At 45.6% G+C, this 26,221-nt stretch overlaps 1 protein-coding gene across 1 annotated transcript in view; it reads left to right on the top strand.

Moving 5' to 3' along the window:
- NBAS (NBAS subunit of NRZ tethering complex) overlaps positions 1-26,221 on the top strand; it is a 1,027,824-nt gene that overhangs the window by 129,340 nt on the left and 872,263 nt on the right. The window contains 3 exon segments of the mRNA XM_075341124.1: positions 932-1,070; positions 3,273-3,341; positions 21,714-21,842. Of these exon segments, the coding sequence (XP_075197239.1) occupies positions 932-1,070; positions 3,273-3,341; positions 21,714-21,842 (337 nt within the window).

Below are 26,221 nucleotides of genomic sequence, written 5' to 3'. Positions count from 1 at the left end.
TCGCAGATAAGATTTGCCGAGATCGCCCATAGGTCATATTTGTAGCGCCGGTCACATGTGCGATCTCGGCAAATCGTATGTGCGATCTGGCGTGTTAAATCGCTAACGAGATCGCTAGCAATGTCGCAGCGTGTAAAGCACCGTTTAGGCCTATAAGAATAAGATGGTCCCGGATAACTCGTTTATGGCCTCTTTCGCTTATTTGACAGTCGTGGGTCTAGCATGGAATGACTTGATCTTCAGACCTCCTGCTCCAAACTCAACAGCTCATATTTGCTGATACGCCTGTTGATCTGTTACACCTTTCTCGCTGAAGTTATTGGCATCCTAATCTGTAAGGTTCAAAAGTCAGGTGTTCGTTTTTCATGGGGTGGTAGCAGGAGAGGACCCCTGTGGAAGACCAGTATACGGGGCCTTTTGCAGTCCTGTAGCTCATCATAATGCACAATTCTACCTGGTTTGGGGGTGTATGTTGCCCCTTTACCTCTTGGGCCCCTATGTGGCTGCCCAGGTTGCACCAAAGGCATGTTCGCCCCTGGGTATCGGTACTACACCAGCTCTTTGGCCTCCTTTACTCTCTGGATCATTGATGGTCACGGAGGTCCAAGCTCACAGATCTCACAAAGTGATGACTTATCCTAGCACTATTTGGTCAAATTATGGACAAACTGGTGTCTTTATGACCTTCATTATCGATGAGTGAGATATTGATTTGTTTCGCTCTAATGTTCATAATTACTTTTATTCCTGCTAACATGGGGCATTACATTCGCCATTCCCCGTGACGGGGAGGTCTGCTAAGAATATTTTTCCTGTATAAATCCAAATTGCAGAATTGCCATAGTTGAGTTTGGTGGGCTTCCCCCCAAAAAACTCCTCTTCCTCCGTAGACTGGTGCCTTAAATTGAGATTTCCTCCCATCTATTTTTAGGCTCCTGCTTGTTGGAGGCAGCGAGACAAGCGAAGATGGAGTGTCGGAGGCGACGCAGTGTGGGCTCACATCCTGGAGAGTGCTATCCGGCTCTCCTCATTACAAACAGGTCACTAATTACAAGGACGACGTGGGCACGGTAAGTAATGAGAAAAAGCCTTGTGCGCATTTTAGTATTCATTTGCAGTCCTTAATTATTTATCAGAGCATCTTTAATTCCCTTAGTTAAATTTTCAGCAGTTTAACATGTTTACAGTAAATTAAAAAATCATCAGTAGCAATGTACGGATAACTGCGGGCTCTGATCTGTGCTGAGACAGCATCTTGCATTTATACAGCTTTCTCAAAACGCTATGCCGACCATAGAGGCATAAATATTACCCCTTCCCAACGAACGACTCCGGTAAACCTGACCATGGATTTGTGGCTGTAGAGCTGGTCGGTGGGTTGCACTGTCCTCTATTTGCGTCTTATGAAAATTGGGCCCTATAGACAGTTTCCGTACTGCCATCTGGTGCCTCCATGTGGCACCTTGTTCTCCCCTAGAAGCAATAGATCATAATATTGCTTGTGATAGATGCCTTTGTTAAATCTCAAGCATGTGGACTTAAAGTTTCAGCCATAATGCCATTGCCGATGGATCTATAATACAGTTGTGAGCTTGAGACCTGAATTAGATAATGTGAGTGGTTTAAATTCGTACCGCACTGTAGACCATGGTGCCCATTGTTGTATAGGAGTAGAGGCTCCCCTGGTTGCGTGGGGCGTAGAGGCTCTCCTGGTTGCGTGGGGAGTAGAGGCTCCCCTGGTTGCGTGGGGAGTAGAGGCTCCCCTGGTTGCGTGGGGAGTAGAGGCTCCCCTGGTTGCGTGGGGAGTAGAGGCTCCCCTGGTTGCGTGGGGAGTAGAGGCTCCCCTGGTTGCGTGGGGAGTAGAGGCTCCCCTGGTTGCGTGGGGAGTAGAGGCTCCCCTGGTTGCGTGGGGAGTAGAGGCTCCCCTGGTTGCGTGGGGAGTAGAGGCTCCCCTGGTTGCGTGGGGAGTAGAGGCTCCCCTGGTTGCGTGGGGAGTAGAGGGCCCCCCTCCCCTGGTTGCGTGGGGAGTAGAGGGCCCCCCTCCCATGTTGCGTGGGGAGTAGAGAGCCCCCCTCCCATGTTGCGTGGGGAGTAGAGGGCCCCCCTCCCATGTTGCGTGGGGAGTAGAGGGCCCCCCTCCCATGTTGCGTGGGGAGTAGAGGGCCCCCCTCCCATGTTGCGTGGGGAGTAGAGGGCCCCCATCCCTGTTGCGTGGGGAGTAGAGGGCCCCCATCCCTGTTGCGTGGGGAGTAGAGGGCCCCCATCCCTGTTGCGTGGGGAGTAGAGGGCTCCCATCCCTGTTGCGTGGGGAGTAGAGGGCCCCCATCCCTGTTGCGTGGGGAGTAGAGGGGCCCCATCCCTGTTGCGTGGGGAGTAGAGGGGCCCCATCCCTGTTGCGTGGGGAGTAGAGGGGCCCCATCCCTGTTGCGTGGGGAGTAGAGGGGCCCCATCCCTGTTGCGTGGGGAGTAGAGGGCCCTCCCCCCGGTTGCGTGGGGAGTAGAGGGCACCCCCCCCGATTGCGTGGGGAGTAGAGGGCCCTCCCTGGTTCAAATTTTGTACTGTAGACCATGGTGCACATTGTTGTAGGGAAGGCAGCCCTGGATTGGCAGGCTAAGGCCATGGGTTTTAGGCCTCCCCTAGAGGACACGTATCAATAGTGTCGGGCTTCCTTGTGTATTTAGTCTGCTTGTTGATGGCGTTACTCGTTGTTGCCACTTGTTGACTAACGCCCCCCCATCACCGAGGTGCTATATCAGTAGCATGACATTTTCTGTTTTCCAGAGATGCCCGCTTTGTTGTTGAGGGAGGTCGCTTTTCTGTGGAGGAACTGCTGAGGTTCTCCGGTGTGGAGTCATTTTGGGCACGGCGATCTAGACTTTTGCGGGCTGTATGCCTCATGAATAGTAACGTGGCATGTGGAGGAGCCGGCCTCGGGACCAGGCAGCTGTATAAACACAATTCTTAGTCCGTTTCTGGTTGCTTCTTTCAATTCAATTAAAGTAATGCCGAGATAAACAAAGGGATTTCAGGCCGGTAACACACGAGATCCTGATGTACCTGTAATGCACAACCGCTGTAAATTAAATTTTAATATTGCCTGAAGGGGCTTAAAACGCGTCCTGGGAAATGTAATGACCTAAGTGCTTTATTTATCCCATTCTTTTGTCATATTTGCCTTCGTTGCGTGAATTTTCGTTTGCAAAAAAAATGATGATTTTTGCCTTTTAATTTCAGTTGTCATTGTAACGCATGACTTGATCTCGTTTTCCAGGCGCTGAAGGGAAAAGGATTGTGGCGGATTATTAAGTTGCGATTATCTAACAGACACGGGACCGCACAGGTAATGGGGATTTACTTCATTAATTTAGCTCCAGCGTGTGGAACACAATATGATTGAGAATCATCGGTGTACGGAAGGAAAGGAAGAGCGGCTTACCGAGCCTACTCCGCTGCACAAGATCACATTCCGCTGCGGCTTCTTTATTTGTCTGGCAGAAGAAAAAAAATAAGAAGCGGACCTTGTATTTATTATGTTATAATGGGGTTTTAGTGTGTAAATACTGATATCAGGACACTATTTGCATTGGCGGCTGGTTATGCTGCAGTCAGTGGCTTTGTTGTGCTGATACCTGGCAATGTGACATGAAACACTACAAGGTTTCTGTCTTTTTCCAGGCATGAATAGAATTTTTGCTGGCAATGTCACTCGTAGTAGACGTCTATGACATATTTTTTTTTTTTTCAGCTCTGGTAATTTATTTAAAGGGGAAATATCTACGTCAGACCTCGTTCACACATCTGTTTCCGGTACCTGTGATGTCAGTTTTTACATGTATCGGAGACACAGGCTCACGTAGACACATTGAAATCAATGGGTCTGCGCACACGTCCGTGTTTTGACATGGACCATGTGTCCATATACACCACATGGTGACATGTCCATTGTCTGCTGGTAGAACAGGTGTCACACGGACTACACACGGATTTGATCCATGTGAATGTGACATCAGTGTGACACGTACCGGAGAAAACAGGTGACCTAAAAATAATGAATTGTTATACTAACATGTCTCCAGTGCTGCTGTTACTTACGATTCACAGGTGACAGTCATGCGGTTTCTGGCAATAGAAGGTCACAGCAGTTGGCTGCACAAAATGCTCCCTGACTTTCTATTGTTCCTGCTGTTGGTATTCATTGTACTGGGTGGATCCTACTGCTGGGTTTTCATCTCTTCCCTTGTAGGACCCAGCAGGAGCTCGCCTTCCATCCAGCTGCTGATTATCAGTATTCCCTTGTGCTTAAAAGGAACCTGTCACCAGATTTGGTGACTATAAGCTGTGGCCACCACCAGTGGGCTCTTATATACAGCATTCTAACACGCTGCATACAAGAGCCCAGGCCGCTGTGTAGAATGTAAAAATGACTTTATAATACTCACCTAAACAGTCGGTACGGTACAGATGGGTGTCTGTTCTCCGGGTGCGTCATACACCCCGGCTTCAGAAAACGAAGGATGAAGATGGCCGAAAGTGGAGGTGCTGCACCCGAAGGACATAGACACCCATCTGCACTGCACCGACTCTTAAGGTGAGTATTATAAAGTCATTTTTACGTTCTACACAGCGGCCTGGACTCTTATATACAGCATGTTAGAATGCTGTATATAAGAGCCCACTGGTGGTGGCCGCAGCTTATAGGCTCCAAATCTGGTGCCAGGTTCCCTTTAAATACTCCCATCTTACTTGAACTGATACTGGTTATATTATTCAGTTCATTTAACACTAGAAGTCCCAGAGAGGGGTCATTTAACATTTCTACCATTGGAACCCTATGGAGCTCGAAATTCCTGGGACTTCTAGTGTTAAGCTCTGGTTGCAAGCAGGTGGCTAGTACTCACCTGTGCAAAAACAAATTGAATAACTAGGTCCATAATAACCATATAGCATGGAGGTTCACCATTAACAACAGAACAACCTACAAAGAAGCTCCATAATCATCATCCATACAATCCTATTTAGATTGAATGCCAAACAATGTTTTCTTTATAGAAATCTATAGAAAATTTATTTAAATGCAATTTTATAAAACGTTTTTCCAGGGACATAAGAAAGTGCAACACATAGTACAGAAATGTGTTTAAAAACATATACAAAGCCAGTCAGGGAGGTGTGTCAGTACAGACCAAGCTGAAAAATATGCATGACATAGCCCATGGAGACAGCATAGCTAAAGTGCATTAGTATGTCAATTAACATAATACAGTCAACAGCACACTGAAGTACATTGAATAACAATTAAGCGAGATGTTGTATCAAAAATGTGCACTGTATATTCAGAGACCCATGCAGGATGTGAGGATCACCATACATAATATAATGCAGTCAAAAGCACACTGGGGTACATTGAATAGCAAACATGTGAAATGTCATATCATATACATACATAGAAGGCCATGCAAGGTGTAAGGAGCACCATGCATGCTGTCCTAATGAGCATGGAACAAAACTCAAATAGTTATGATAACAGGACTGTCCTGTGAGTATGTGCCATTGCTCAAATATGTGCAATGCAAAGAAAAAACCCGTCCTTTCAGCAAGAAAGATGGCAAAATTCCAAAGTATATAAAGGTACTATGACCCACCAGGGACGCTGCTGTGTTCAAGCCTGACACCCCCCCCCTGCACCTCAACGCGTTTCGCTTATCGCTTCATCGGGAGGTGCAGAGGTGACATCCAGGGCTGCTTATATCTGAAATGACCAGGTCTTACCATCCTATGGTGGCGCGCCCCGGAGATCCGATGCCCATCCTCCACTGTGTCCGGCGTTCAGGAAGCGGGAGTGCGCATGCGCACAACCCGACACCCATTAGATCACCAGACACAGAGAGGAGGAGTGATCAGAGCCCCGTGCGCGCACAGGATGAAGTCTATAGCCGCCATATTACATGAGGGCAAACAACAGGGCAAATAAGAACCGAGCATAGGAAATAATTGCAAAGATAAATATATGAAAAGTTAGACGATATCCATGAAGTAATATCCATAAAGTCTTTTAAGATGCAATTATTCCAGGTCTTGATGATGCAAACGGTCCAGATATATCTTCTTGTTCTAGTAGCTCCAGTATATGCAGGTACAAGCAGCCATCTCTAAAAGGTATGTCAGGCTTGAACACAGCAGCGTCCCTGGTGGGTCATAGTACCTTTATATACTTTGGAATTTTGCCATCTTTCTTGCTGAAAGGACGGGTTTTTTCTTTGCATTGCACATATTTGAGCAATGGCACATACTCACAGGACAGTCCTGTTATCATAACTATTTGAGTTTTGTTCCATGCTCATTAGGACAGCATGCATGGTGCTCCTTACACCTTGCATGGTTCTCTATGCATGTATATGATATGACATTTCACATGTTTGCTATTCAATGTACCCCAGTGTGCTTTTGACTGCATTATATGGAATTGATGTACTAATGCATGGTAGCTATGTATGGTGATCCTCACATCCTGCATGGGTCTCTGAATATACAGTGCACATTTTTGATACAACATCTCGCTTAATTGTTATTCAATGTACTTCAGTGTGCTGTTGACTGTATTATGTTAATTGACATACTAATGCACTTTAGCTATGCTGTCTCCATGGGCTATGTCATGCATATTTTTCAGCTTGGTCTGTACTGACACACCTCCCTGACTGGCTTTGTATATGTTTTTAAACACATTTCTGTACTATGTGTTGCACTTTCTTATGTCCCTGGAAAAACTTTTATTTAAATGCAATTTTATAAAATTTTCTATAGATTTCTATAAAGAAAACATTGTTTGGCATTCAATCTAAATAGGATTGTATGGAGGATGATTATAGTACTCACCTGTGGTATTATTGCTGAAATTTTGCTGAACCTCTATCTGTGGATAAGTAGTTCTTGCATTTTCCCCAGTGTCTCCTCCTTGTCTTTTTTAGTGTTTAGTGTAGTTGATGAAGAGCTATCACACCCCTTCTCTATTTAGGGTGCAGCATTAGGGATACCTAGGGTCAGATATCTGGCTCAGCGCATAGGTGCGGAACCTATATAGGGTGGTGAGGGACCCCATGGACCAGCAGTAGGTTTGGTCAGGGATCACCATCTCCCCCTTCCCTTCACTTTCGCCATTTGCTTGATACTCCCTCGTACCTAGCGTGATTCCAGGCCCACTCATTGCATATTCACTGCACACTCACGGCAGGATAAAGCAGTTGTGAACTGCTCAGGCCAAGAAAAACTAATGCACTAACGGTGCAACGAAACCCCCAATAGATGGAAGAATCACAGGTGCAAGAGGAGCAAATCACTCACACAACTCCAGAATATGGAGGGGGTGATTGCTGGATGATAAAATTGCACACTAGTGGCTTGCTATACTATTCGATCAGGCGGGCTGCCCTCTACTAGTGTGCACCATATAGTGACGGAGTCTCTAATATGCAAGTCCAAACATTAAGGCTACTTTCACACTTGCGTTGGACGGCTTCCGTTGCTATCCGCAGCCTTGAGGAATTACGGTAACCGTTGCAGGAAACCGTTTGATTCCTCATAGACTTCTATTAGCTACGGATAGCAACGGATGGCCTTGCATTGCGTCCGCCCCGCGGTGCATCAGTTCTTTTGACGCTGACCGTCAGTGACCGTTGGGCGGATGGAACGCTGCATGTAGCGTTTTTCCGCACTTGGCGGAGTGTCAAAAAAACGCAACCTGCAGGAATCCGTTGGCGTCCGTTGTTTTTATAATGGACACCTATGGTGGCGGATTCCGTTAGAATCCGTCATTTGATTAATTCCGTTAACGCATCCGTCTTTACACAACTGCGCATGCCCAGATGTGTAAAGGCAAGGAAAAAACCTTTAACGGATTGCGTTATTTTGTACAATCCGTAGCATCTGTTGTGCCACTATATGCAACGCATCCGTTGCGTGCGTCACACAACGCAATGCTACGGATGACGTTCAACGCAAGTGTGAAAGTAGCCTAAGGGGCCTGGCTGCACCCCGTATAAAATGTCATGTGCAGAAAAATAAATACACAATATCTGAGGTATTAGCCGATATTATGGCCAAAATAACGGTAGCCTACAAACCACATCACGGTTCCTCATACTTGTAGGTCCCTACAGTAATCTATATAATTAGAAAAATAGCAAAAAGAAAACTAAATATCATCCACAATTTAGAATACTCACAGCAGGATGTGTGCAATTTTACCATCCAGCGATCACCCCCTCCATATTCTGGAGTTGTGTGAGTGATTTGCTCCTCTTGCACCTGTGATCCTTCCATCTATTGGGGGTTTTGCTGCACCCTGTTAGTGCATTAGTTTTTCTTGGCCTGAACAGTTCACCACTGCTTTATCTTCCTGAGTATTCTAAATTGTGGAGGATATTTAGTCCTCTTTTTGCTATTTTGCAATTTTTCTGCATATGCACTGCACTCAGAGCAGACTTGGAAGTGACAGTAGTGACGGGGACAGGTACCAGCTCATGCTGTTTGTGTGCTGTCCTGTTGTCACACAGATAGCACAGGGACAGCACACGTAAAACAAACACACACACCATACACACCATACACACCATACACACCATACACACCATACACACCATACACACCATACACACCATACACACACCACACACCCCCCCCCCGCCCACACACACACACCCCACACACATACGCACCTACACTACAGACTGTGAGTGTTTTGCACAAATGTTTGAAGAAGGCCTTAGGATAAGCTTTCTTGGGTGTGTACATTAGGAAATAACACTTATTGGCCATTGTATGTGTTAAGCCTGCTTTACACGAGACGATAGATTGTGCGATAGCACAATCGATCGTACCCGCCCCCGTCGTTTTTGCGTCACGGGCAATTAGTTGAACATGGCGCACAAACTCGTTTACCCCCCGTCACACATACTTACCTTCCGGACGACCTCGCTGTGGACGAACGTCCACTTCCTGGAGTGGGCGGGACGTTCGGCGTCACAGTGACGTCACACGGCAGGCGGCCAATAGAAGCGGAGGGGCGGAGATGAGCGGGATGTAAACATCCCGCCCACCTCCTTCCTTCCATTAAGCCGTCGGGTGCCGCGGGAGGCAGGTAAAGCTGCTGTTCATCATTCCCGTGGTGTCACACGGAGCAACGTGCGATGCCACGTCAACTATGAACTACCTCCGCCATTTTAATTAAACAATTTTATGAAACCTAGCGACGAGTACACGACTCACGATTTGTGAGCGTTACTGCGTTGCTAGGAGGTGTCACACGAGACGACGTCGTGCGGTATGCCGGATGTGCGTCACGAAAACCGTGACCCCAACGACCTATCGCACAATCTATCGCCTCGTGTAAAGCCCGCTTTAGACGTTTCATTTTGCACCAGTTTTCCTCTCCAATGACACTAACTCTTAATTTTCTATTAACTCTGAGCTGGTGAGGTCTCCCATACATAGCACAGCACACAGAGATTCTTGATCTTCATTCCTTAGTTAACACATAGACCAAAGGAACAGCATGGAGAAAATTACTCAGCAGTACTGAGCTGTGAATCCAGCTGTGTAGGGCGGTAAAAGACTTGTTAGAAAACTCTGTTATGTTTCTGTCTTGTTTTTTCACTACTCCTTTCCCTGATCTCTCCATAAAGTATAATAGGATGTGTAACTCGACATGACACTGTGCTGGTCGGTCAACTAGCGGAGTTAAGTTGTGATTTCTTTCAGATTGCATTGTGAGTTCAGTAGGAGAGGGTGGGGAGAAGTAGTGGCTCAAAAGTGGAGAATGAGGAGACATATGACACGATGCTGCCTTTTTGATGCCGGCTCACAAGTTGAGTTTGCATCTTTCCTGTCAGATGATGGCTATGATTTCAGCCATCATCTGCCTCTAAGAGCCGTGGGTGGTGCAATGCTTTACCCTCAGCTTTTAACCTATTAAGTGCCGCTATCAATCTATTCCAGCGGCATTTACAGCGAGTCAGCAGGGGAGCACTGTTCTAACCCGTTATCAGCACTCCCCTGGAAAGACCCATGTGCCTGTCAAGAGGATACTCCTGTTAAAGCCAGTCTGTGGCTGGTGTTCGTAGGAGACTATTTATACTGTGGCATTGCTGTATGTAGTACAAGTGATCAGATGATTGCAGATTCAATTCTCCTAAGAGGACTACCCATTTGACATCACTGTATTTGTAAAAGTCCATTCCATCAAAATATGAAATATAGGAATCTGATTGGTTAACAGCGTAACGAGGCGAAAAATCAAAATACCAAGATTGTATTTTTCCAGCTGCCATAACTATACAAAAGCATGTGATGACCAGCGATCAAAACCTCATATCTTCCCCAAAATGATATCAATAAAGACATTAGCTTGGGGCCCAAAAAGCAAGCCCTAACACAGCTTGAAAATGGCGATACAAGCAAAATTATTTCTTTTTTTACTTACTTAAAACAAAACTATACTTATTTGGCGTCAATGTAATCATACTGACCTGGAGAATCCTATTGCCAGGTCAGTTTTTTTTTTATGGTAAAATTAAAGAGGATGTCTCCTACTTTTACATTGATGGCCTATCCTTGGCTTGTTACTTAGTTCATCCTCAATTTGTCCATATATCTGTTACGGAATGGGAGAACTCAGCAGGCGGCAGTCCAAACTTGCACCATGCCCTCTTTTGTTTAACAAAAGCACGATTTCACATTACACTGATTTATTGGACATTTCAGATCATTAAAGGGAATCAAACAAACAAAACAATCTTATAAAGAGTTGCACACCAGTCACAATGTATAGGGGAATAATGAAAAGCATAACTGCTATAGGAATACTAGACTGAAAAATACAATGGACTATGTGAAATAAGTGAAAAATATGAAAATGGTATCTGGATAACTGCTATGAAAAATAGGAATGAGAGATATTTAGCCATTGTATTGATCAATGCAAAGGAGCCCCAAAACCAAACGCCAAGGTAATCTCTATTTTTGGGGTCCCTAACCTATGTGTAACCTCGCCTGCAGTTAAAAATTGCTCTGTATGGGAAGCAAAGGACCAAGCTATGTATGTGTGAAATAAGACACATGGCTATTATTCCCCTATACATTGTGACTGGTGTGCAACTCTTTATCCGATTGTTTAGTTTAGTCTTGCACCCTGTTCACACCATTGGTGTTCCAGACATACATTCTTTTTAGTTAGTATGCACTTTTTGTGTGAGAACCCTGCCCCACCCATAGCCATGTATCTTATTTCACACATATATAGCTTGGTCCCTTGCATCCCATACAGAGCAAGTTTTTAACTGCAGGTGAGGTTACACATAGGTTAGGGACCCCAAAAATAGAGATTACCTTGGCGTTTGGTTTTGGGGCTCCTTTGCATTGATCAATACAATGGCTAAATATCTCTCATTCCTATTTTTCATAGCAGTTATCCAGATACCATTTTCATATTTTTCACTTATTTCACATAGTCCATTGTATTTTTCAGTCTAGTATTCCTATAGCAGTTATGCTTTTCATTATTCCCCTATACATTGTGACTGGTGTGCAACTCTTTATCCGATTGTTTAGTTGTATATTTTTGAGTCTTGCACCCTGTTCACACCATTGGTGTTCCAGACGTACATTCTTTAGTCATTAAAGGGAATCAGTCAGTTTGGGGGTAAAATCCTGCTATTTATATGTACATGTAGCTTTTTCAAAGGTAAGTCCAGTAATACCTTTAGATGGCCAGTCCATTCCTCCATTCAGTGCTTGAATTGATATACTAATGAGGCCGAAGAACCATTTGTATATCTGAAGCCTCTGTCACTCAAGTTCTATTACTTGCTCAGTGCTGCTTCCTCTAGCTTGACACACATACTCTTTGCTGTGCAACTTCAGACAAAGGAACAGTCAGTCAAGCAGCAGGAGGAGGTGGCGCTGGGCAGAGAATAGAGCTGGAGTGACAGACGCCTCAGATCTACAAAGAATATTTCAGGCTCATTGACATATCAATTCAGTTTGTATATCTGAAGCCTGTGTTCCTCCAGCTCAATTCCTCACCCAGTGCTGCTTCAACTGGCTTACCTGCAGACCCTTTGCTGTGTGACTGCATACAAAGGATCCCTCAGTCAAGCAGCAGGAAGAGGTGGTGCTGGGCAGAGAATAGAGCTGGAGTGACAGGGGCTTAAGATCACAAATAGCTCTTCAGCTTCATTGGTATATCAATTCAATTTTAAAATCTGAAGCCTATGTCACTCCAGCTCTATTCCCTGCACAGTGTCTCTCCCTCTGACTTGACTGACAGACTCTATGTAGTGTGACTTCAGACAAATGTGTTGGGGGAGACCTCCAGGGGGTCTCTCTCAGGGTCACGGAGGAGGATTCTGAATTAGATCTGCACAGATGTGTATTAACTAGGAAATGAGCACACAGAGACGTATCTCTAGTTGGGAGAAGCAAAATGAAGTTCTTTTAACCCCTGTATTCAAGATATACATATTTACACAGCTTACTCAGTACATCCAAGTTATCTATTAAGCAACCAACCAGCTTTAGGCATGGTTCATTCTCTTGTTTAACCCTCTGATGGAAGCAATATCTTTAATAACGAGTTTGTGAATAATGTGCCTGTCAGGCGCAGGCTAGAAAAATACCTATAATATCTAATTTTTGCAATTTCAGTGATCTAAAAGTGATCAGAGACCTTCATAGGGATGCAATAAGAGACTACACATCAGGTGCAAAACAAACCCATTTACTGAATATAAAAGTAATAACTCTGAAATAGCCCCCAGTTATAACACATAACGGTTATTAAAAAGAGAAAAGTTTGGCAAAAAAACATAATTTCAAGGCACCTAAAATAATATTACACACATAACTATTCAGAATTAGATCCTGAAGTTTCCCCAGAAAAAACACATTTGCAGAGCAATGAGCAAGAATTCCTTATAAAGTGTGATGTGTTCGGGAACAATGAGCCTGAGAAGCCAGCACAGGTATATCTGCCCTACTGAAGCTCTGCAGACCAACTGTGGTATCAGGTTTCACACAGCAGCTAGAGCCAAGAGACTACCTGGAGAGAGGGGATTTCCTGAAAATCTGATAAGGAGGGAGAAATGAAAGTAAAAGAGAAGCGCCTGTCAGGCACATTAATCCCATCCGAGGGTTAAACAGTATTTCCTATATGTCAGCAACATCCCTTAAGCCCCCGTCACATTTAACGACTTACCAGCGATACCGAAAACGATGTGACATAAGGATCGCTGGGAGATGTCACACAGTCAGATCTTACCAACGACGCAGTAACGATCAGCGACCTGTATAACGATCTCGGCGGGCGTTGGGACTGTGTTAGGAGGTCGTTGGTAGGCGTCAAACACAGCGATGCGTCCTGCCCAGCAGGACATTGCCTTTGAAGAAAATTGTCCCAACAATTCAGCAACGACTAGCGATCTCACAGAAGGGGGCCTGATCACTGGTAGGTGTCACATACAACGAGATCACTGCTGCGTCACGAAAACGGTGACACCGCAACGATCACGTTAGCAATTTCGTTAGCGATCTCGTTGTGTGTGACGGGGCCTTTAGTTTCAGGTGCGTCTAGACATGGACAGACAAGAGTCTATGCAAGAATATCAGTTACTAAAGACTTTGTTCTCGGTGTATTTGTTCTGCTTAGTCCTAAGCATGGTTAGTTTCGATTTCACACTCTTTCAGTTAAGTATATGTGGCAAAACAGTATAAGGATTATATATGAAGACAGATTATCTTATTATAATATTATACCGGACAAATGAGTCATGGCCTAGGCCTTCACAGTGAACTGTCAGTCAAGCAGCAGGAAGAGGCGGCGTTGGGCAGAGAATAGAGCTGGAGTGACGGAGGCTTCAGATCTACCGTAGCTCTTCAGCCTCATTTGCATATCAATTCAAACACTATTTTCTCAGTAATGGAGGAACGGATGGGCCATGTAAAGGTATTGCTGGACTTGTCTTTGACAGAGTTACGTGCACATTGAAATATTTTGAGGGTTGAAATCTTGCTGACAGGTTGGCTGAACCCAACATTAGAGACACTTTACAAAGTTTGAAAATGAAAAATCATAAAAAATCATCTATTTTGGCTTGTCATTGAGAAGGACAATTGTCAGTGAAGTAGAAGACTGTTTCTGAGTAGAGCGATCCCTTCTGAATGACAGCTGGACCGTCTGCCGTGTTATTAATGTCATTTCGGCCAGCAAAACAACTACTCTCACTGCCCCTATCCAAGCGGACGGGTGCCCAAGGGTTAAGTCATATTTTATTGACTCTGAAACACTTAGTCGGTGTTTCCTCTATAAATGGGCCGTATAATTATGGCCGTTGCAGAGGATATCTTGTAAAACATCACACAAGCGTAGCAGCTAACTGCTCTTCATTGCAATATGTGCATTTTATTTTCCGCCTCCCTTGTCAGTAACCGGCGCTAATTTAACAATCGGATAAAACAGATGCATCTCCCTTGAGATAAGAGTCCGAGCTCGTCCCGCGAGATGTGTTTGAGGAAGCAATGTCATCCTCGTCCCGCTCCGAGGCATTTCTTATTAAATTACTAATGCATTTGAATTTAGTAGCCGGATTCTTGGACTTCGGGGACGTCCCATAAACAGATGTTTCGCCTGGTTTACAGCCAGGACGAGCTGCTGGTGTATATAGAGCACTATCTGTATCTGTGTACTAATGGCATCATGAAAAGAAATGGAATCGAACATGACACCGTGAAGCCAAAGATAGCAACACTGAATCTAAAAGTGGAAATGTTAATCGAAATATATAGTACTAGCTGTACTACCCGGCTTCGCCCCGGTTAATAACTGCTGTTAACGAAATAGAATGTATTAACAAAACAATGTCAATTTGCCCCCAACACTTTTCGTTTCACTTTTTCCCAATTATGTAGATAGGGGTAAAATTGATTGGTAAATTGGAACACGCGGGGTTAAAATTTCGCCTCACAACATAGCACCCGCCACTGCCTGGGATAGTAACTGTCTCTCTGTTTCTCCCCCATTCTCTGTCTGTTTCCCCCTCTGTATATCTCTCTCTCTATCTCTATCGCTTTGTCTGTCCGTCTCTTTCCCGGTCTGTCTCTGACTGTCTGTCTTTCTCCGTCTGTCTCAATCTCTTTACCTGTCTGTCTATCTATCTCTATCTCTTTCCCTCCTTCCCTCTGTCTGTTTCCCTGTGTCTGTCTCTTTACCTGTCTGTCTGTCTCTCTTAACCTGTCTCTCTCTTTCCCTGTCAGTCTGTCTCTTTGTCTGTGTCTGTCATTGTGTCTGTCTCTTACCCTGTCTATGTCTGTTTCTTAGCCTGTCTGTGTCTGTCTCTTTCCCTGGCTGCATTGTGACACGCCAACATTCCATTTAAGGGCGTGGCTGCGCATTCTTCTGAAATTCTGGCTGCACTGTGGCTCCCAGCTCCATTCGCTTTAATGGAGGCAGGTTTTTTGGTGAATAACTGTAAAGAGCAGGGTTAAAATTTCCCCTCAAAACATAGCCTATGACGCTCTCGGGGTCCAGAAGTGTGAGTGGGCAAAATTTTGTGGCTGTAGCTGCGACGGTGCAGATGCCAATCCCAGACATATATAAACACACACACACACACACACCTTTATTTATTAGCTATTTTTTAAAAAAATGACCATATTTTTCGTTTTACAAGAAGCATCGGATTATAAGACGCACCCCAAGTTTTAGAGATAAAAAAGGTAAAAAAAAATAAAAATGGAGTCCGTCTTATACTCCGGTGTTGTCTTACCAGAGGGGGGCAGCAGTGGTGGTGAAGCAGCGTCACAGGAGGCAGAGGTTGTGCTGGCAGCTGCGGTGGGTCTGTGGCGGCAGCGGAGGTGGGTCAGTGGTGTCAGCAGCGGCGGAGGGTCAGTGGCGGCAGCAGCAACGGCGGCGGGTCAGGTGGTGGAGCAGGCCGGTGTGGTGAGTGCCCCTGTCTGTCCGCAATCCTGGTTCAAAAAAAAAACAATTTCTATATGGTTGGATTGAGTTCAAATGTGTAAACGGGGAAAACCTCAAATTCCAATTAAAATGACTAACTTTATTAATATATTATTAAAAATGAACAAAACACCCAGTGATATTGTGCGCATACGGTCACATGAGGGGAGGAGCTGGAAAATATGGGGTCCCTAAAGTTTCCCTAAAGGGGACCTTGCTCCTACCTGCCAACGGAGGGTTTGACACCGTAACTGTTTTGGGCGCCCCCGTTCCACGTCGGCTGACCCTCACTAAGCCCTAACTCTTTAGTGAATTAAATTTTAATTACACTCCTGATGGCCAAACCACAGTACTCATGCATACACAAAATTGGTAATTATCAATCCCAATATGTCAAACTACAAGCTGCCTCCAGAGATTGAGAACAGCTATACAGGACAGATTAAGGGAATCACACCTAAGATTAATGTATACACTATTACATCAGACGGTTATTTCACGCCCTTCCCTGTCCTGATATGTTGTGGCCATCATACATGGAAAACATCATCACAAATATATATATATAACTTATCTTAATAGACACTGCATAGCCCCAATCTGGGCAGGTGCATGCAAAACAGTGCAGCGTCCAAAGACAATCAGATAAACATTACGAAAGCATATAAAGGTGAATAAAATACACCCAAGGGAAAGGAAAAAATGATTACTTCCCTTTAGGATATGCTTCACATCGCCTCGACGCGTTTCCCCTTCAGGATACAAGGATCATCAGGAGGCTGAAGTATCATGAACAAAAGATGTGGACAGAGATGTAATCCATGGCAGTGTCTATTAAGATAAGTTATATATATATATTTGTGATGATGTTTTCCATGTATGATGGCCACAACATATCAGGACAGGGAAGGGCGTGAAATAACCGTCTGATGTAATAGTGTATACATTAATCTTGGGTGTGATTCCCTTAATCTGTCCTGTATAGCTGTTCTCAATCTCTGGAGGCAGCTTGTAGTTTGACATATTGGGATTGATAATTACCAATTTTGTGTATGCATGAGTACTGTGGTTTGGCCATCAGGAGTGTAATTAAAATTTAATTCACTAAAGAGTTAGGGCTTAGTGAGGGTCAGCCGACGTGGAACGGGGGCGCCCAAAACAGTTACGGTGTCAAACCCTCCGTTGGCAGGTAGGAGCAAGGTCCCCTTTAGGGAAACTTTAGGGACCCCATATTTTCCAGCTCCTCCCCTCATGTGACCCTATGCGCACAATATCACTGGGTGTTTTGTTCATTTTTAATAATATATTAATAAAGTTAGTCATTTTAATTGGAATTTGAGGTTTTCACCGCAATCCTGGTTCAAATTATGGCGCCTGGAGCGGCGCATGCGCAGATGGAGCTCTCATCCAAGAGCTCCATCTGCGCACGTGCTGACTCCCGGAACCATCATTTGAAACTGGGACTGTGGACACACTGGGACACTTGCTGCACAGCCAACGCAGTCCGCACAGCCTCCCGCCCGCACGCACAGAGTGGCAGTCAGCAGGCCGCCGCCCGCCCACCCGCAGAGAGAGGCAGCCGGCCTTCAGGACAGAGAGGCAGCCAGCACCGACAGGCACCCAGCTGCCCGCACGTAGCCACAGGCACCTGGCTCCCTGCACGCACCTGGTCGCCACACAGCCTCCCCCCAGTAAGCTATATTCGGATTTTAAGTTTCCTCCTAAATTTTTGGGAGGAAAAGTGCGTCTTATAATCTCAAAAATATGGTACTTGTATTACCCAATGTTTTTGTCTGGATTGGCCAAAAATTTAATATTTCTCATATTCCTCGAATAGTTTCCCCACAATAATAATTGGCTAGGATATGCCTTTCATTCTATTCTAATGGGAAACTTACAAAAAAAAAAAGTATAAAAATAAATACTAAAAAAAGACCTTTTATTGAAAATTCGTATTTCCTAAAGCATCTTCTGCTTGAAAAAATGGACACTTTTGACTGCCAGAAAAAGACAGGATACGGAGTGCAGCTTATTCATTCTTTGTTATTTCTGTGAGGTAAAACATTTTTTTTGCTGTGAGGTAAAACATTTTATTTTTTTTTTCAAAAAGTCAGGGGAATATTTGACCTCACAGAAAACTGCACATACAATCCAATGCTGTAATGTCTATATATACTCTTTTACTTCCTCCCTGACCCAGGAGATGTGATATGATCAGACCATGTCTCTGTACGCTTAGACACGGCCATTACACAGCACATAGCAGGGACACTTCTATAAGATTATCACAGTACAGGGACATTTTTTTTTTTTTTTTTAAACATATCCAGTTGTGGAAATTATTATTACAAGATCCATTGATTAAGTTATACTTTGTACTATGGAAAATTCCTTTTAAATAAAGTTTTATGGGACGTTTGTAGGCGGCAAATATATTTAAGTATACTACGTAGGTCACATAGAAATTGGGGTTCAATATTCAGATTTCAAAATATCTTATCTTATATTAATCTCTATCTTAAGTGGTGATAAGAGCCTATTTCTTTATTAGCCACTGCTTCTTCTACCTCTGCATCCTGAATTTATCATTTACTCTGGAAAAACAGCTAAAGACAAGACTAGCAAGCTCACGTAGCGTGCCAGCTGCCCATTAAAGTCTATGGAGAGGGGAGGTAAATGGGCTGAGAGGCATAGGCACCTACACACCTATGTTGCTGCTTTCTAGTAAGTGTTTTATCTCGTCCCTGAGCGGAGTTCACAGCTACTTTGCTCAGTACTGTAATTTACATGGAGACAAAAGAACAAGAATCCTTCACGTCGCTATGTGCCGAGCAGAGCATCCTTGTATAGGTGAAGTCAGGAGAGAGCGGGCAGCCAAATATGTATCTAATGTGTATGGCAGCCTTTACTTTCATACCCAGGGAGCATATGAAATATTCCAGTATTCTGGCCAAAATAGTGTCTTCCTACATCGTGTCGGAATGTTCTTATATAATAAAGACCAGAAGAACCGGTGGACAGATGTGGTGCTGTTTATGGAGAAAAGCGGCCATGTTCCATGCTTTTGAAACCACTCTATCATGCAGTTGTCTTAGTGTATTTTTTGTTGCTTTTTTTTCTTTTTCTTTTATGACCCATACATTCTAGAGATATGAAGGCTTCTCGGTGCAGTCTGTTACACTTTATGCACTTCAGTCCTCCGGGACCACTTGGAGAACAACCCAAGGTTGAACTTCGTTCGTACATTTTCCATTTTGTTATATCACTCTTGTATCCTCTTTTTTATTTTTTTAGATATATAGAATATTATATTAAAGGGAACCTGTCACCAGTTTTATGGCCTATAAGCTGCGGCCACCACCAGTGGGCTCTTATATACAGCATTCTAACATGCTGTATATTAAAGGCCAGACCGCTGTGTACAACATAAAAACCACTTTATAATACTCACCTAAACCGGTCGCTGCGGTGGATGTGGCTCAGATGGGCGTCTTCGTCCTCCGGTGCTGGCACCTCTTTCGGCCATGTTTGTCCAACCTCTGAAGCCTGGGTGCATGATACATCCTACGTCATACACATTCGCCGGTCCCGCGCATGCGCACTACAATACTTTGATCTGCGTTGCTCAGGAACTGAATGCCGGCGAGTGAGTATGACTTCGGATGCGTCATGCACCGCGGCTTCAGAAGGATGACAGAGGCTGTGAAAAAGAAGGCCGAAAGAGGCGGTGCTGGCACCGGAGGACGAAGACGCCCATCTGAGCCACATCCACCTAAGTGACCGGTTTAGGTGAGTATTATAAAGTGTTTTTTATGTTGTACACAGCGGCCTGGGCTCTTATATAGAGCATGTTAGAATGCTGTATATAAGAGCCCACTGGTGATTGTCGTAGCTTATAGGGTAAAAAACTGGTGACAGGTTCCCTTTAAGCCTCTCTGTGTGTTTGTGAGTCTATAGACTTAATTTCGTATCCTCAGTGTGGTAAATACACACTGTGTCGGTTATATGGAGAACTTGTTCATGTTCCGGTAGCGGTTTGTATTTACACCATTATATCCACTCCTTGTCCTTGTTACCTTGATTGATTTCAGGGTTTTTTGACCTGCTCGGGTGACATCTGGTCTGGAAAACTCATGTTTCTACCTCTGTTAGGTATTTACGAGTTTGTAGATGAGGGCTATCTTTTTGAAGCAGCTTCAAAGAGTGTCTGCCATCATGGAGGACCTGACACAGCCATACATTTTACAAACGACCAACAGATTTTGTACCGCCCTGAGAGTGGCCCGGCCACTTCCTCCGCTTGCTCGGGCCGAGCCGCTCGAGGTCCGGGCTCAGGTTGTTGGTGGCACGAGCGCCTCCGGACCGGGGGCCACGTCACTCTGTTAGAGGGGAGAGGTAGCGGGGTGGGGGTGGTGGTGGTGGTTGTGACGGGACGAGGTGCGCAGCTGGGGAGGGCCGGGCTGTCGTCTAACGGGTCGTGACGCCACCCACAGGTCGTGGTGACTGGATGCACCACCGCTGCGGCTGGAGTTAAGGCGGGCTCGTACGGGATCGGTGTTGCTGCCGCAGCCTAGATGTTAGCCCCTCCGTGGGTAGGGGTGGTGTGCCCCGGGGCCCCGGTTGGTGGGGACTGGAGCGCTGATATTGTCGGGGTGCAGGGTGCCGTGCCGCGGTGTAGTGTCATGCCCAGATGGCACTGGTGTACTCCCGATTGATTCACACTCAGTCACTGGTAAACCAAAGTTCGGATGTGGTCGGTTCCCACGGACGGCTGCTGATGTCCCCTGTGGGGTTGATGGTGGCCCCTTTTCCCGTGCACCTCTGGATGTTGTGTTTCGGCTCCACTGCCTGAGCAGAGGTAGCCCGCTCCCCGGCGTTGAGCTGCCGGAGGAGCCCTCAGGCGCTGGCCCGTCGGGTGTTTTGGCCCTTGGCGGTGGCGGTCACCCGGTCTCGGTGGGCTTTTGCCTTCTTTCGGGACTTTGGGTGTGGATGAACCCCTTGAGGTCCAGCCAGCAATCAGTCAATTTGCCTATACTCAGTGGCTTCTAAGCTAGGACGGGGTCGGAGTACCCGGTTTCTGGTGCTTCGGTACATGGTTGACTCCCCGGTTCGGGACCGGCGGGCTCCAACCCAGGCCCGGTCCGTACGGTTCCGCCGGTTGCTGTACCGGTACTCCTGCAGACGGCCACCACCGTCTGCCTGCCTGACGTTTCCAAGGGGCCCAGGCACCTACCCGGGTCCCTGACAGCTGCTCCACTACCACTCACTGTCAACTCAAAACTTAACTGTTTGAACTTCCTGCCTCAGGGCAGTAGTCTCCTCGGTGGGCGTGCCTTTCCGCCTGACTCCGCCCACCTGGTGTGCTCTACTAGCCCTGAGGGAGGCATCAGGTCTCCCTTTCGGGTGACGTGTGATCTCACAGGAGATGGGGGTGTGTGTGTATGTGGTAGGTGTAATTACCTGTGACCCCTGGGGTCCAGGGCGTCACAATTTCACCATCCATTAGGTAATGCCGATTTTTTTCTGAGGAGGCACTGCAGGGATTTTAGACACATATTGTTAGGTTCTCCACAAATTGGAGTTGCTTTCTGGTTTAGCAGGACCTCTTTGAAGGGATCCCTTGTATAACCTGATCAAATAGTTTGATAATTGTGTTTTCTGTGAGAGAAGTTGTAAGTTTGAGAATTTTATTTTTATTTGTTACAGGATGGTATTTATAAGATGAGTCTTTCTCCCGATGGAAATCTTTTGGCAGCCGTACATTTCTCTGGAAAACTGTCAGTTTGGGAAATTCCATCTTTAAGACTACAAGGAAAGTGGTCTCAAAATGAACAGGTATAAACCTTTGTCTTCTATAAACATCTATTGATTTTATTTTTATCTCCTTTCTATTTCATCTGTCTATTTATCTCCGTCTCCTCGAAAAATAATTTGTATCAAACACTTGATCTCCATGGACGAAAGATTCAAATCAAAACCTTTTACTGATAGAAATTTTCACTTTTCGGAAGGAAAATTACGACCTTCAGTGGAAACCAAAATTGTCAACCAATTGAGGGCTGAATCCAAAATCGCTTCAAATATTGGTGTAAAAAAAAAAATTCTGATCCAATTTTGCGTAAATGTTATCATGTCTACTGATAATGTGGCTCAGTGGTGTGTATGGCCTCCACCTGCCTGTAAATGTCTGGACATGCTGATAATGCGATGGCAGATGGAGTCCAAGGGGATCTACCGTATTTTTCGGACCATAAGGCGCACTTTTTTTCCCCCAAATGTTGGGGGAAAGTTGGGGGTGCGTCTTATGGTCTGACTATAGGGCTGCGGCCGGGAACGAGGGTGCTGCGGTTGGAGCGGGTCATCGGGGGCACGAGCAGGCAGCAGCAGCGCCTGCCGTGACCACGTGGGCCCGCTCATTACATATGCACGCCCATCCTCCCGCCCATCTCTCAGCGCTGAAGCCGGCACTGACAGGTGGGCGAGAGGATGAGCTGGGACGCGCGCATAGTAAAGAGCCGGTCCGCATGATCACCCCTGGCAATTACAGCCTGGAGTGATCATGTGCGGCTGTATTCACTGCCCCCCGCGCTTCATCATCAGCGCGGGGTGCAGTGAATCAGTACACTCACCCGTCCCCGTGTGTGGAGCCGTGCCCCTGCAGCACCCAATGTCTTCCTGTCTGTGCCGGTCAGCTGATCGGCACAGACAGGAAGACATCGCGTGCTGCAGGGGAACGGCTCCACACACACAGGTCATTGCCGCTGAGAGGAAGATGATCGGTGCTGGAGGGAGTGAGGAAAAAGTGAGTATAAACGTTTATTGTTTTTCTCTGTGCTATAGGATACAGGCCATATACCATGGTAAATGAGCACGATGGGGGCATATAGCAGGATGGGAGTGTATGAGCAGGATGGATGGGGGTATATGAACAGGATGTGGGTATATGAACAGGATGGGGGTATATGAACAGGATGGGGGTATATGAACAGGATGGGGGTATATGAACAGGATGGGGGTATATGTACCGGATGGGGGTATATGTACCGGATGGGGGTATATGAACCGGATGGGGGTATATGAACAGGATGGGGGTATATGAACAGGATGGGGGTATATGAACAGGATGGGGGTATATGAGCAGGATGGGAGTATATGAGCAGGATGGGAGTATATGAGCAGGATGGGAGTATATGAGCAGGATGGGAGTATATGAGCAGGATGGGAGTATATGAGCAGGATGGATGGGAGTATATGAGCAGGATGGATGGGGGAAATATCAATAGGATGGATGGGGGTATATCAATAGGATGGGGGTATATGAACAGGATGAGGGAATATGAGCAGGATGCTGGTATATGAGCAGGATGGGGGTTTATAGCAGGATCATATACAAAGCAGGAGGATCATTACCAGGATGGGGTACCTTTAGTAGAGAATTTGGGGACATTACCCCCATAACCGTGTCAGCAACAGATCCCCGCCCCATAACAGTGTGTCATGACCACATTTTTTTGCTTAAGGTTTTATTTTCCGCCTCTAAAACCAGGGTGCGTCTTATAGTCCGGTGCGTCTTATAGTCCGAAAAATACGATACTTGCAGACCTAAAACAAATGGCATCAGTGAGCTCCTGGACAGTCTGTGGTGCTACATGGTGGCATCTGTTGTACTGATAATAATATGTCCCAGCGATTACCAGTTGAATTCAGGTCTGAGGAACTTGACTATCACTCAATTGCATAATTGCCAATGTCGTAAAAAAACTGTTTGCAGACTCTTACCACATTGGGTTGGGCATTGTTCTGTACCACGAGGAACCCATGACCCAATTCATAAGTGTAAGGTCTGACAATGGCTTTGAGAATTTCATCCTGGTACATAAGTTATGATACTGTGAATACTTGGAGGTTTGTGTGACCCCTGTCTACTATTGACTCACTGCCAAACCAGTCATGAGTGATGTTGCAGGCAGCTTAACACCAAGCTGTCACCAGACTCTTTCCCATCTGACACGTGTTCAGTGGGAACCTGCTCCCTCTCCTTTTTTCTTTAAGACTGTGATGGTCCAATGGTGGTTCTGCCAAATTTGGTGTTCTCTAGTGAATGTTAATCGAGCTGAAGGATGCTCCAGGTTGAGCACAGGTTCCACTACGGAACATCGGGCTCTCATGCCACCTTATTGGAGTCTACTTCTGATCCTTTGGTCAGACGTGCACACCAATAGTCACTGAAGGTCATTCTGTAGAGCTCTGGCACTGTCCTCCTGTTCCTATTTGCATCAAGCAGCAGATACCGGTCCTGCTATTAGATTGATGCCTTATTATGGCCCTCTCCAGTTCTTCTCATGTTATGGCCCATGTTCTGATATCTGCTTCAAGGTCTTGAGACTTCACTGAAAGACAACCAAGTCCTCTTGTGAGTGCACTTATGTATGGATCTGCTATCCTGGAGGAGATGGACCGCCTGTATAACCTGCAGGTACCAGCACATGCTACCAGTAGTGACAGGAACACAAGCAAAATTCTGTACCAGAGAATAATCAGCCAGGAAGGATGAGGAGCGAGGAATTGTCTCTGGCCACCACCATGCACTTTGAGGGTTGTCTTACTGTTCCTCTTCACTTTCATTTTCACTACAGCCGGTGACCTTGATTGCCAATAACTTATTCTTCCTGACTGGATCGACTGATATCCCTGAAGTTTCATAGGGTTGTAGAGTGATGTGCAAGTTACCCATCCATCCACCCATTCCATCCATCCAATTTGTCTAACTACCCCATATTTATTCTATCCGTCCCATGTCTGTCTATTCTATATTTTTCTCATGTCTATCTGTTCATTCTCTTCATTATAAATTAGTTTTAGTAGCAAAACCCACAAACTTTCTGCTGTTTGCAATAAACCAATCAAACAAGAACAATGTAAATAGTTCAACAAATCTAATATAATCTAATATGTGCTTTCTCCAAACTCATCACAAAATGCCACTTTTAATGACTACTGCATCTTAAGGCCACTTTACAGACAGAGATAAATCTTTGGCAGATCTGTGGTTGCAGTGAAATCATGGACATAATATTCCATTCGTAGACCGCCACAAACCTGGCACTGATTGTCCACAATTTCACTGCGGCCACAGATCGGCCACAGATCGGCCACAGATCTATCTGTGTGTGTAAAGTGGCCTTTAGACTAATTCAAACCATCATCATTAGAATTCCTAATAACAGCGAAAACATAGGCACTTAGGTCTCTGCACAGTTAGGCGCATAATAAACAGTAAAACTGTCCATGGCCTAATTACAAGACGTTTCATCTAACGACCCACAAGCGCAAGGAAATTCTGCTCCCATTTGCTCAAAACTATATAAAAAAAAACCACAGACGTTTCGGTGTCTGTTGGTGGAGCAATTAAATATTACTGGTATTTTTGGAGCCTGTATATCAGCATGATGTCAGTAGGATGAAGAATAAAGCATACATTGAAAAGAAAACCCTGCCTTTGAGCATGGCAGAATTTCAGTGATGCCAACTTTGAAGCATCGCGGTGGCTTGGTGATGCCTACAGTGGAGCATGGTGGTGGCTCAGCGATGCCTACAGTGACGCATTAAGATGGCTTGGTGACACCTGCAGTGAAGCATGGTGATGGCTTGGGGATGCCTACAGTGAAGCATAGTGATTCCTACAGCGAAGCAAAGAGGTGGTTTTTTGAGGACTACAGTGAAGCATGGTGGTGGCTCGGCAATGCCTACATTGAAGCATTGAGGTAGCTTGGTAATGCCTACAGTGAAGCATAGTGATGCCTACAGTGAAGCATGGCGGTGGCTTGGTGATGCCTACAGTCAAGGACTGCGGTGGCTCAGTGATGCCTACAGTGAAGCATGGCAGTCCCATGGTGATGTCTACAGTGAAGCATGGTGGTGGCACGGTTAAGCCTACAGTGAAGCATGGTTCTGGCTCGGTGATGCCTACATTGAAGCATGGTGGTGGCACAGTTATGCCTACAGTAAAGCATGGTTGTGGCACGGTGATGCCTACAGTGAAGAATGGCAGTGGACTGGTGATGCCAACAGTGAAGCATGGTTGTGGCACGGTGATGCTTTGCTTCAGTGGCACTGGTAACATGCAGTGTGTGGAGAGAAAGCTGAATTCAATCATGTCAAGAAATCCTAGGAGAAAACATCATGTTTACATTGAGGAAGCTAAAGCTTTGACG

The sequence above is a fragment of the Anomaloglossus baeobatrachus genome, chromosome 3, assembly GCF_048569485.1.
Source record: "Anomaloglossus baeobatrachus isolate aAnoBae1 chromosome 3, aAnoBae1.hap1, whole genome shotgun sequence".
In the NCBI taxonomy this organism is placed as follows: Eukaryota; Metazoa; Chordata; class Amphibia; order Anura; family Aromobatidae; genus Anomaloglossus; species Anomaloglossus baeobatrachus.
This window is presented reverse-complemented; position numbering and strand designations above follow the sequence as displayed.